Here is a 12661-nt window from a genome sequence, read left to right on the forward strand (position 1 = left end):
GTGAGGACAAATATGCCTGCAGACTTTCCCCACTGGTTGGGAGTGTAGAATTAGAATACATTTAAGGAGAACTTCTGTGTGGTGCAAGTGTGAAATAAGCTGCCAGAAGTGATAGCTGCAAGGTCAATTTTAAGTTTAGATAGGTACATGGATAAGAGGTATGGAGGCCCATGATCCAGATGCAGATAGGTGGGACTTCAGCTTTTGAGACAGAGGAACTTTTAAGAAGCAGGTTTGGTGAGCAAATGTACATTTTTATTTGAATGAAGTGTTTTAGTACAAGGCTAAAATAAACAAATAGTTCCATTAAACCTCATGAAAAAGTTAAAGGCTAAGCACTGCCACAGATCACGGAAAATTGATGGTTTACGCTCCAACCTGGGCAAAAGCCTCAGGTAACTTGGAAATGTACAATTACACAAATCAACTTGAGATTTGGATTTTGCCACCTTCATAGCAATGTACCAATGGAAAAAAGACTGAGCAGCCACCATAGGAATGTTCTCATCACACCATTCCACAGTCAATAATGCGAACAGTAACACTTGTCTTTCCACTCTGAGATCCCTTTGATTCCATTTGTTGTACAACATCATAGCCTTCTACCACACGGCCAAACACAACATGCTTCCCATCCAACCTGAAAAAACAGACAGATTAAAGGTCAAGTTAACACACAAAAATACATGAAAGAATCACATCAACTAAAGTTTAATTATTCAGGTTAACCAAATACTTATTCTCAAAAAGCAACAGAAGTAGACTTGTGTCTCAGGAAAGCTAGTCACCATTCCCATTTTAAATATTCCTTTGAAATGAATTGAAATAACCAAACCAGTTGCTTACATAATTATCAATGAATACCAGTTACAGTATTCAGTTAAGCTTATTAGTCACTTCATGCTATGGAAGCCTTGATTAATGGCAATACTTCAAGGCATAAAAGACTGGGAATCCCTGCTGTAAACCACATGGAGAAAAATTAGAGGAGTGGTCTGTTGAAAAGTAGAGTCAGATAAAGTGCAGAGACTTTATCTACAACCTTTGCTTGAAAAGATCAGATCATGGCTCACATTCAACAAGCTTCAATACATATCCAGGTAGGGAAAAGGGTAAAGATAAACTACACTAGTGGGGAAAACCAGGGCCCAGAGGGCACTGCCTCAGAATACAAGGATGTATTCTGAACAGAGATGGAGGAAGTAGAGTCTGAGGGGTGATAATTTGTGAAAATTCATTGTCATCGACTGCAGTGGAAGTCAAGTTACTGGGTGTACCTGAGCTGGTGGTAGACGTGAGGAGAGCTAAGGTACCGGTGACCCCCGTTTCCATCCAGGAGGTCAGTGTGGACATGGTGGAGGATTACAAATACCTGGGGATACGAACTGACAATAAACTGGACTGGGCAAAGAACATTGAGGCTGTCTACAAGAAGGGTCAGAGCCGTCTCTATTTCCTGAGGAGACTGAGGTCCTTTAACATCTGCCAGACGATGCTGAGGATGTTCTAGGAGTCTGCGGTGGCCAGTGCTATCATGTTTGCTGTTGTGTGCTGGGGCAGCAGGCTGAGGGTAGCAGACACCAACAGAATCAACAAACTCATTCGTAAGGCCAGTGATGTTGTGGGGATGGAACTGGACTCTCTGACGGTGGTGTCTGAAAAGAGGATGCTGTCCAAGTTGCATGCCATCTTGGTCAATGTCTCCCATCCACTACATAATGTACTGGGTGGGCACAGGAGTACATTCAGCCAGAGACTCATTCCACCGAGATGCAACACAGAGCGTCATAGGAAGTCATTCCTGCCTGTGGCCATCAAACTTTACAACTCCTCCCTTGGAGGGTCAGACACCCTGAGCCAATAGGCTGGTCCTGGACTTATTTCATAATTTACTAGCTAATTTACATATTACTATTTAACTATTTATGGTTCTATTACTATTATTTATGGTGCAACTGTAACGAAAACCAATTTCCCCCGGGGTCAATAAAGTACGACTATGACTATATCTAAAGCAAATGGTAATAGGTTCTTGATTGGCAAAAGTATCAAAGGCAAGGGGGAGAAAGCAGGAGGATGGAGTAGAGGGAAATTAAATCAGCCATGATCAAGTGCTACATCAGTCAATGGACTGAATGGCCTAATTCTGCACCTACAGTACTGGGCACATGTAAAAAACGTTAAGATACTTACAAAAATAATTTTAAGTTACTAATAAAAAGTAGCAAAAAAACCACACTAAATCAAAACCTGGCATGACCACCCTTTGCTTTAAGAACTGCCAACAATTCCCTTAGGTATACTGTTGTGCAGTTTTTTGGAGGGGAGGCAGTGGAGAGAATCATTGGTTGGTAGGTCTTTCCAAGCATCTTACAGAACTTGCCACAGTTGTTCTGTAGACTTTGGCTATCTTGCTTGCTTTTCTCTCTCCAGGTAATCTCAGATAGCCTCACTGTTAAGACCAGGGCTCTGTGCAGGTCATAACATCTGCAACCATATATAAAAAAAATCTAGATGCCTAGGACTTTTGCACAGTACTGTAGGTCATTATAGTCTTATTGTATTACTGGTGCTCATATTTGATATCTTAAACCCTTAAGTATACACTCACCACTGAAAGGTAATCAATTTCAAACAATCCACATCCTATACAACAGTACTGCACAAATCCCCTGGGAACTCTACAGCAGGGAATCCTGCCTTAGAGCAGAGAAGAAACTTACCAACTAGTTTTGGCAGTACAGATAAAAAATTGTGATCCATTTGTATTGGGCCCAGCATTTGCCATTGACAGTGTTCCTGAAAAAAAAACATCAGTTAAAAATGCAGAGCCATGGAAAAAAAAAGTATAGATTCACCCCAGTATATGGATACCTGACCTGCCTATACAAATTAATGAGTAACTCAAGAGACAGTCAATATGGATTTGCCACCTAGGAACTGTACTTCTGGCATGAACTATTCACAGGGACAAAACCCTAACAACCTGAATCCCTTTCACTTCAGCAACAACTTCTCCTCACCCAAAAAAACCACACACACCCTATTCAACTAGAAGCACCAGTCAACTAGTACCACACAACTACTAGTACTAGCAATTAGAAATGAGCATTTGTTGGATAATCCAATCCAGACTTTCCTTTTTTTTTTGCATTCAGTTATTAAAGGATTATGCCACTGCTGCAGCTTCCCAAATTCACTCCTGAACTGTACTCCTAACTAGAAGGTTAGGGAGTTACTCCAGTCAGGTAATTATTTTTCAAAATTCAAATGAAGAACTGCAACAAGGTAAAAATATCAGACAGATCAAGTTTTTAAAAAAATTTGAACAAACGACAAAAGAATGTCTCACTCACCTGGTCCTTCATGTTTGAGTATGAAGTTCTCATCTGGAAATTTGTTACCATAGATGGATTTGCCACCTGTGCCATTGCCTTTTGTGAAATCTCCACCCTGTAGAAACCAAAAGCAGACTTACAAATCTGAGAACAAATTTTCTTTCATCAAGTTTGCAAATAAACCAGCATTCAAAACACTTGTCTGAATCCCAGAGCAGCACCAGTGTCCATCTGATCTGACTTAGTTCATCTAAAATGAGTTCCCTTCAAACTAGAATACAATTTTGCAGCTAATACCTTCCTTAAGGCCTCTCAATCACTGGCGGCTAAATGTACACACCAATACTAACATCCTCGTTTTCTCCATTCAAGCTTCAATTATCCCAAGATCTGTACACAAGTGGTGGCCCCAATACAACTGTTTGGGATACCACTACACATTGACCACTCCCAACTCCTCAGGAAGCCACCCAAGTGCCTGCATCTTGGCACACGAGGTAGTGTTTTAGACCAGCACACAAAACACTGGAGGAATTCAATCAGGTAGCATCTATGCACAGTTGGTGTTTCAGGCCAAGACCCTTCATCAGAACTTTCAGTCTGACAGTACCTTATCTGCAGATTTTTAAAAATTGTGTAGGTAACATCTTTAAAGTTTACTTCCATCATCAGATGCTGCCCAAAAGAGGAATGAAACCCAATTACCAATGAATTGCAAAGCAAGGAAGGATATGATGCTGAGGCTTTATAAGGCACTGGTGAGGGTCTCACCTCCAGTATTGAGAAACAGTTTTGGGCCCCTCATCTTAGAAAAGACATGCTGGCATTGGAGAGGTTCACAAGGACGATTCCAGAAATGAAAGGGTTATCATACAAAGAACGTTTGATGACTGCAGGTTTGTCTTCACTGGAATTCAGAAGGATTCAGGGGGGGGATCTTACTGAAACCTTCTGAATGATAAAAGGCCGAGACAGTAGATATGGAAAGGATGTTTCCCCTGGCAAGAGAGTCTGCACAGCCTCATGATAGAGGGGCGCCCTTTCAAATCAGATAGAGAAATTTAGCAAAAGGGTGGTGAATTTGTTCCCACATGCAGCTGCGGAGGCCAGGCCATTAGGTGTATTTAAGGCAGAGATTGGTAGGTTGATTGGACATGGCATCAAGGGTTACGGGGAGAAGGCCAGGGTTGAGGAAGAGATATTTAAAGAAGGATCAACCATGATTGAATGGTGAGCAGACTTAACAGCCTAATTCTGCTCTTATGTCTTATGGTGCTGACCATCTCCAGAATTATGTTTAATTTATAATTAAAAGCAATCTTCACTCCTGATATCATTCAACCTTTTCTGTCTTCCAGTAGTACTGACATCCTATTCAAAATTTTCAATTGTTAAAGAATTAAGATTGTAGTTAGTTGGCACAATATGTGCAAAATTAAGAGTGCTATAAAAGATATACAAAACTGAGGATACTACATATACTTAATGCAAGCAGACAATTTCCACTGAGTTTGGGCCAGACTAGAGGCGAAAGGGAACCTGACAAGGAACAACTTCATTCATTCAGTGAGTGTGTGCAATGAGCTGCCAGTGGAAGTGTGAATGCATGTTCAACTGCAACATTTAAGTTTGGATGGGATGGATATGGTCCAGATGGTGGTCAACAGGACTAGGCAGAACAGTTCAACACAAGCCTGTTTCTATGAAGTAGTGTGTTAAGAGTCAATTATCCCCATTACTTAATTTCACCCGTTCAAATGAATCAACCTTCCATCATTAGAGATTAAGCTGCATATTAAACAAAACCATTCATATCCAAATGTTAAGCACCTAAAAATATTATAAGGGATCCACCCAAAGGAGATACAACCTCCTTGTCATATTCCTAGAAAAGTCAGTATCATAGGTTCCTGTGCATTACTTTGGAAATGAGATGCATGAATAGTTAAAAAAAATCTAAATAGAAACATCAATTGTTAAACGAGTGTACTTACTTGGCACATAAATTTAGGAATTATTCGGTGAAAAACTGATCCCTTAAACCCCTCACCCTCTGGTTTGGTACAAAGCACACGGAAGTTCTCTATTGAAGACAGTAACAGATTGAGTAAATTTACACTCAGACTCATGGGCAAGATAACCTTAACTTCTAATGTACCCAAGCATACATCCTACTCCAAACAAAAAATAATTTGTAGATTGTATAGTACCATAATGCAAATCTTTTATCAGCCATACCCAACCTGCTCCATTCAGAAGAATGGAGCCCCTTCAAACCTACCAATTTTTATTGAAGCACCATTCTATCTGGATGCATTACAGCTCTGGTATTGCAACTGCTCTGTACATGACAAAACTGCAGAGTTGTGGATATAGCTCAGCATGTCGCAGGAACCAGCCTCCCCTGCATGGATTCTGTCTGTACTTTTTACTGCCCCAGTAAAGCAGCCAACATAATCCCACCCAGACATTCTGTTCTCGCCTCCCCCATTAAGCCTGAAAGCATATACAGGTGTCACCCGTTTTTCGAACGTTCGCTTTACGACACCTCGCTGTAATGAAAGACCTACATTAGTTACCTATTTTCACTAACGGAAGGTATTTTCACCATTACAAAAAAAGGCAGCGCGCACCCGAACAGCCAAGCTCCTCCCCTGGAACTGCATTCCAGCCACCATTGCTTAAACTCATGCTTTATCTCGATTTATTTTGTGCATCCGTTAGCAAGATGAGTCCTAAGGTATCGGAAAAGCCTAAAAGAGCTTGTAAGGATGTTACACTCAGTGTAAAACTAGACTAATTAAGCATTTCCATCATGGTGAACAAAATAAGGACATTGTCCACATGTTGAATTTGCCTGCGTCCACCATTCGCACTATTTATACGCAGAGAGAAAGAATTTTGAATGCTGTCCATTAGTTACTGTTGGTTCTGCTCGTAGCCAAGTGGTCTCTCTTAGTCAGCATCCAATAATGGATAAAATGGCAAGTCTATTGCTTGAGTGGATTGATGGGTGAACAAAGTATGGTGTTCCGTTAAGTTTTCTTAATGGAAACTTGAGGAGAAATCAGTCAAGTCTTTTTAATAAGCAGAAACAGAAAGCACTGGATGGTGATGAAAGTGGAATTTAAAGATAGTCATGAGTGGTTTGATCGCTTTGAGGCGAGGGCATCTTCCTAGTTTTAAGCAGTGGTCCCCAACCTCCGGACCATGGACCAGTACATTGCCACGAAGAATGCAGTGGTAGTCGGGACGCACCCAGCACATCTTTAAGAAAAAAGCCGAAATAAACAAGCTAAGTTAGATAGAGCTCTTAATGATAGCAGATATGGGGAGAGGCCGGAACAGGGTACTGATTGTGGATGATCAGCCATAATCACAGTAAATGGCGGTGCCGGCTCGAAGGGCCAAATGGCCTACTCCTGCACCTATTGTCTAATTAATTAGGTGCCACCCAGCACATAAATATCAGCCCAGATCAGAGGCAATTGCTGATTGCATCAGGTGGTTATTTGTACAAGTGTTTAACTGTGACAAAACTGCAATTTATTGTGGAGTCTTAGTAATTCCAGCAAGTGAAACCACACTGTACATACATTATTTCTACTTTATATAGGCTGTGTATTTTTGTGTGTTATTTGGTATGATTTGGCAGCTTCATAGCTTAAAGGTTGCTGGAGAGTGTTTCTGCCGAGAGCACTTCCACGAGATTTTTGCTGTGTTAAGCCTGGTTTATACTTCTGTGCCAACGCATCGCCGTAAGGTCTGCTTCGCCGCAAAGCCGACGCGCACCTCTCCCAAAATGTAACCCCGCATCGCAGCAACGCAGAACGCAACTGTGATTGGTCCGCTTGGTAGCATCGCATGTCATCCTACGCTGCAATAGCTTCCCCTTGGGTGACTGAAGGGCAGGGAAGGAACTCTGGCTGCAACGCTTTCCATAAAGCTTTACAGACCTCCGAAATTATGGAGGACACATTTCACACAAAAAAAAAGACGCTCGCGTCTTGTTTACCCCGAGACTACCATGACCATGAAGCCTTGTGCGGGCAGGTGAGTACGCATGCGTGACGAGCGTGAATTGCAGAGCAACGCAGACACACCAACGCACAAGTATAAATGCTCAAGACATGCATAGGCCACGTGCATAGGTTACCGTGTCCAGTTAACGCAGAAGTATAAACCAGGCTTTAGACAGTGTTGCAGAAAAGTATTTCTACTTTATATAGGCTGTGTATTTATCATATTATTCCTGCTTTTACTATATGTTACTGTTATTTTAAGTTTTGTGTTATTTGACATGATTTGGTAGGTTATTTTTTTGGGTCTGGGAAAGCTCAAAAATTTTCCCCATATTAATAAATGACAATTGCTTATTTGCTTTACGACATTCCGGCCTACAAACCGTTTCATAGGAACTCTCTACCTTCAGATAGCAGGGGAAACCTGTATGGCACTCAAGAAAGCAGCAAGGCTATGCTCTTTTCTCACTGCTGCCATGAAACGCTCAGGACTTGCACCACCAGGTTCAAGAACAGTTACTACTCCTCAACCACCAGGCTCTTGAACAAAAGAGAGTAACGACACTTATCTATCGATATGTTCCCATAACCAATGATGTCACTTTAAGGACTCTTTATATTTGCTTGTGCAGTTTGTTGTCTCCTATGCTCTGCTTGGTCTTTCATTGATCCTGTTTTATAGTTACTATTCTGTAGATTTACAGAGTATGCCTGCAGGAAAAATTCTCAGGGTCGTACATGGTGACATGTACATACTCTGATAATTAATTTTACTTGGAAATTTGAACAACAATCAGTACTACAGATTATTGAACAGATGTGTTGAATGTCTCTTGCCCCACAACCTACCTCGTTATGGTCTTGAACTTTATCCTTTAAATGGAGCACTCTCTCTACAGCTTTTACACTTATCACTTTACCTCCCACTGTGTAATGATTTGTTCTGTATGAATAGTATGCACAACCTCTACATTGTACTTCGGCACGAGTGAAAATAATAAACCAATATCTGATAGGTCCAGTACCTTCCTGCCATTCAAACTACCAAATTGAAATAAAAAGCCAATTCTTTTTCAGACCAAGTATCAAATTAAAATTACAGCACATTTATGCCGAAATGAACAAAAGTGCCGATTTCCTCCAAACGTGATGAATGTCTGGAGCAGTTGCAATAGCAGCAAATCCTGGTCTTGCGAGCAAAATGCAGATGCCATACGTAATCATTTGCACTTCCAAGTCTATTAAAAATAAAGTAACTAAAGTTATACTTAAACACGTTTAAGGAATTAAAAAGAAACAAACTCACCTGCAGTTTTTGGAACAACATCGCTCCTTAGCTAGAGGGTAGAAACAGAAAGAGGCAATTAAGCATCATTCAGACTTACAGTCTTGTTAAGTAATATGAACGCAGAGTTGAGGTTTTATTCGGCAAAGGGGGAGGGGTGGTGAATTCCGATAAACCTTTGCTCGCATTGATTGCTCTGGGGCGATTCCAAGCCCGACTTCTTTTTTGCCGTGTTAGCGGACATGGCGGCCACAGGTCATTTTCGCAAGAGGACCCCATCCATGAAATGGCGGGCACCGCTGGACGCCCGATCGTCAATCGCCAACACCGGGTTGGTAACCGATTTACAAGTGAAAAGAACACAATCTATACATTAAAAGAGCAGTGAAGGATGTGGCAGGGTACGCCACCCGACACGTGGCCGGCGGACGGGGGACGCTGAGGAAGTGTCCCAGGCCTCGACCACCCCCCCCCCAAAATCGCCATCCCAGATAGGGGAGCAAACAGCGAACACCACCTTCGGGCACATGCGGGAGGGTATTTAATCTGAACCACCCATGCTCAGAGTGGGGGGAAAGAGGTTTAACGCTTCCGGTAACCGCGTGGTTGGTTTAACGGGGTGCGGCTAAAATGGAGGCGGCCGGCCCAAAACCACATGGCCATACTGCACCGCATCCCCGCCATCGGGAGCCCCAGAAACTAAACACTTACCTCGAATATGATGCGGCCCACCGACTGCTTATCAAAACCAATGTCGAAGAAGACGCGAGGGTTCCCCATTCTCTCGTTTTTTCCCTCCTCTCACCGTTTAGCGCCGACCTAGCTCGAGCACGCTGTTAGGAGTGTTAATTCCGCAAAGGCCCACTCGGCTCTCCTTTTATAGCATTCTCCCTGGCCCGCCTCCCTAACCTGATTGACGTCCCAGTGAAGCAATCCCCTGCCGACAACCTTATGATGGACAGGCAGATTAGCCAGTAGACGTGCGGTAGGTACGACAGGTGCTCTTCGCTGATTGAATCGCCGCTCGGTGGCGAGTAACGATGAACATGACTGAAGACTAGAATTTGAGGATGCAGCGCAGCCCTGAATAAATGCTCGCCTTTTCAATGAAAAATGTATAAATGCACCGATACGCAGTTAGAATCCTGTTAGTTTAATCCTACTGTTTTGCTGTGGTGAAAAAAAATGGTAAAGTCAGGGAGATAGCAACCAACCAGCGCTTTTGTGAGCGTTTCTTTGCACTTCTATTCCCAAAGTGCGTAGAAATTAGCAAACCTTTTCGAGTAAATTTAAATGTACGTACGTATGTTATGCTTTATAGATAATGCCATATATATAAAGGGATCCAAGATTGGGGAAAAAAATGGACCTCTGACCTAATATTAAAATTCCATTTTTAAAATAATTTATCCAGTTTTCGGCGGGTCTACTGTCTTCATTGACGCGTTTGTCGTTTATTTTAAAATAAGCGAGGCTTGCATGGTTTCATTTTCGGCAGTTCTGTCGATGTGAAAAGGCGCGCCATCGGGGGCTGCGCGGCGGCCGCCGCCGCTTCGGTGGGTTCTAGAATGTTCTCCGTGGTCTGGCCGCGCTTCGGTTGTCTGTGCCTCATCGCAGTTTTAAAACAGCAGCGCCGGCTGGTAATGTGCTCCACTAAACCAAGCAACATCGTTGTCCTCCAAAATTTAATCGTCAGATATGATCTAAATCTTGCGTTTTGTAGACTCACTCTATTGCAGTTTGCGAAGAAGTCAGGGTGCAAACCTACGAAATGTCGTTTCAAATCGAAGTATTTAAGGTTTTTTTTGGGGGGGAGGAAGAAATTGCAAAGAATGCCGCAGCCGAGAGGGGTACGGCAAAATTGCGCTTTACAACATTTAACAAATTCAGGGTAATCATTTTAAAACAGGAACAAATGGAAAACCAGGGAAGGAGCGGGTCCTGCGTGTTTTACATATCATAAACTTAGCAGATAATGGCAGAACTATTGCATTTAGTCAGCCTCAGAATCTACCACGGTGCTGGCCATAATTGTGGAAGAACATTTAAAAGAAGGAAATTTTGAGACCTGATGAATATCCCAGGCCAGATGGTAGTTCGGCATAAAAAAAACGTCAATGTGCTAGATGAAGTATTAATAAAAAGTATTTAAGACAGCAGAGGGAGGGATCAGTGCCAGATGATTTGCAAAAGGCTAATATGATTTCTATAAATACAAAGACTGTAAAGCACTGGGAACTATAAATCAATTGGAAAGATGATGGGATTTTTAGTCAAAGACATTGAATGAACATAATACAGAAATTGAAAATATATTAAAGAATTGTCAGCATAAATTTTTAAAAAAAGAATAGGCTAGACCAGCTTAAATAGACTTCTTGAATAAGTAACAGAAATGGATGTAAAGGTGATGGAGCTTAATTAAGTTAGTGCACATTTTTGCTTGAGGTTATTGAAAGTGGACCCAAGTGGAAGGACTGGCAACACAGAAAATGCTGGAGGAACTCAGGAGGCCAGGCAGCATCTATGGAAAAAGAGTATAGTCGATTTTCAGGGCCATGACCCTTACTGTTGGCCCAAAACATCAACTATACTCTTTTCTATAGATGGGGTGTGGCCTGCTGAGTTCCTCCAGATATTTGCTTGGATTCCAGCATCCGCAGATTTTCTCTTGCTCATGGAAGAAATGGCCTTGGCTACCGAACAGTAAACATCTATTAGGGAGAAAAAAAATTCCAACTTGATTGGCAAATGAATTTTAACACAGGAAGTGTGAAGTGATGCATTTTGGAAGGTCAGACCAGCAAATGTCTTGTACTGTGAATGGTAAGGGGCACTCTGAGTGTAATGGAACAGGAGGGCTTCAGAGGACTAATGCACAGTTCATTGATGTCACAAGTAGGGTGCTGAAAAAGGCATTTAGCACATTGGCTTCATCAGTCAGGGCACTGAGTATTGGAGCTGGAGCATTGAGTTACAGTTGTATAAGTTATGGTTGAAACCATGCTTGAAATACTGTGAACAGGTTTGGTTGTCATACTGTAAAAAACGTGGCTACACTGTAGGAAGACTTACGAGGATGTTACCAGAAATAGAAGGTCAAAGTTATAGGGAGAGTTTGACCAGGCAAATTCCTTGGAACCTAGGAGAATGAGGGGCATCCTTTCAGAAATGTTTAACATTATGAAAGCAATAGATAATGTGAACAGTCTTTGCCTCAGGGTTTACTGCAAAGCTACGAAGTACAGGTTAAGGGTGGGAGGGGAAAGATTTAAAAGGGACATTAGGGCCAATTTCTTTTTGCAAGGGGTGTTGAGTACATGGAGTAAGTTGGCCGAGGAAGTGATTGAGTCTTGTATAATTTAAGGAAGGGGATATGGGCTGAACACAGGAAATTGGGACTAGCTGTGTGGTTATGGAAGTCGTCATGGACTTGTTGGGCCGAAGGGTCTGTAATCCAATGCTGTATTGTTCTGTGACTCTGTGGTGGACATGACTATTTTCAACAGTACACGCTAGGACTCTGCTGTTCAACACTTACGCAAAGGAACTGCAATTTCAGAATTTCTGGATGGTGGTACAGTTACACAGGAGACAGTAATAAAAAGGGGAAGGCATAATAACCACAGAATGGTTGTGTAATTTTTAATGAATTCTGAGCTGATATATATTTTACTAAGGCAAGTGAGGCAGACACAACTGTTAGAAAGTATGTCTAATTAGTACTGAAGGGTGTAGGGATCTTGGTGTTGTGATACACAAAATTAAAAGCGGCAATGAAAATCAATTGAGCCTCCAATAAAACAGTGCGGTTCAGTTCGAGAGGAAAGTGACCGCACTTGGTGCATTATCAATGTTTCCAGTCTCAATGTATTAGCAAGGTTACACAAGTACCACAGAAGTTGCAAGATTCCCTAAAGGAAAAATCGAACAGACTGAAGCTGTTCATGAATTTAAATCTCAGTATGATAGCAAAAATTGCAAATTCTGTCAATGCAAATGCTAATGTTTTACAC

General features: G+C 41.9%; 1 protein-coding gene across 1 annotated transcript; it reads right to left on the minus strand.

The window, feature by feature from the left end:
• Positions 1 to 233: 233 nt before the first annotated feature.
• Positions 234 to 9511, minus strand: LOC134351081 (peptidyl-prolyl cis-trans isomerase-like). The gene is made up of 6 exons (XM_063057130.1): positions 9357 to 9511; positions 8667 to 8697; positions 5333 to 5421; positions 3357 to 3453; positions 2724 to 2799; positions 234 to 640 (listed from the first exon to the last, which is right to left on the minus strand). Exons 1-6 carry the CDS (start codon positions 9423 to 9425, stop codon positions 508 to 510), a joined length of 495 nt encoding a protein of 164 aa, XP_062913200.1. The 5' UTR covers positions 9426 to 9511; the 3' UTR covers positions 234 to 507.
• Between the last annotated feature and the right edge of the window lie 3150 nt (positions 9512 to 12661).

The sequence above is a fragment of the Mobula hypostoma genome, chromosome 8 (genome assembly GCF_963921235.1).
Source record: "Mobula hypostoma chromosome 8, sMobHyp1.1, whole genome shotgun sequence".
NCBI classification, from domain to species: Eukaryota; Metazoa; Chordata; class Chondrichthyes; order Myliobatiformes; family Myliobatidae; genus Mobula; species Mobula hypostoma.

Coding starts and splice junctions, on each gene's coding strand:
- LOC134351081 (XM_063057130.1), bottom strand. CDS start 9,425: ATGGGGAACCCTCGCGTCTTCTTCGACATTGGTTTTGATAAGCAGTCG. Junction 3,454..5,332: donor TTCCTAAATTTATGTGCCAA/GTAAGTACACTC, acceptor TGGTTTCTACAG/GGTGGAGATTTCACAAAAGG. Junction 641..2,723: donor TGTACTGCCAAAACTAGTTG/GTAAGTTTCTTC, acceptor CTGTTTTTTCAG/GTTGGATGGGAAGCATGTTG.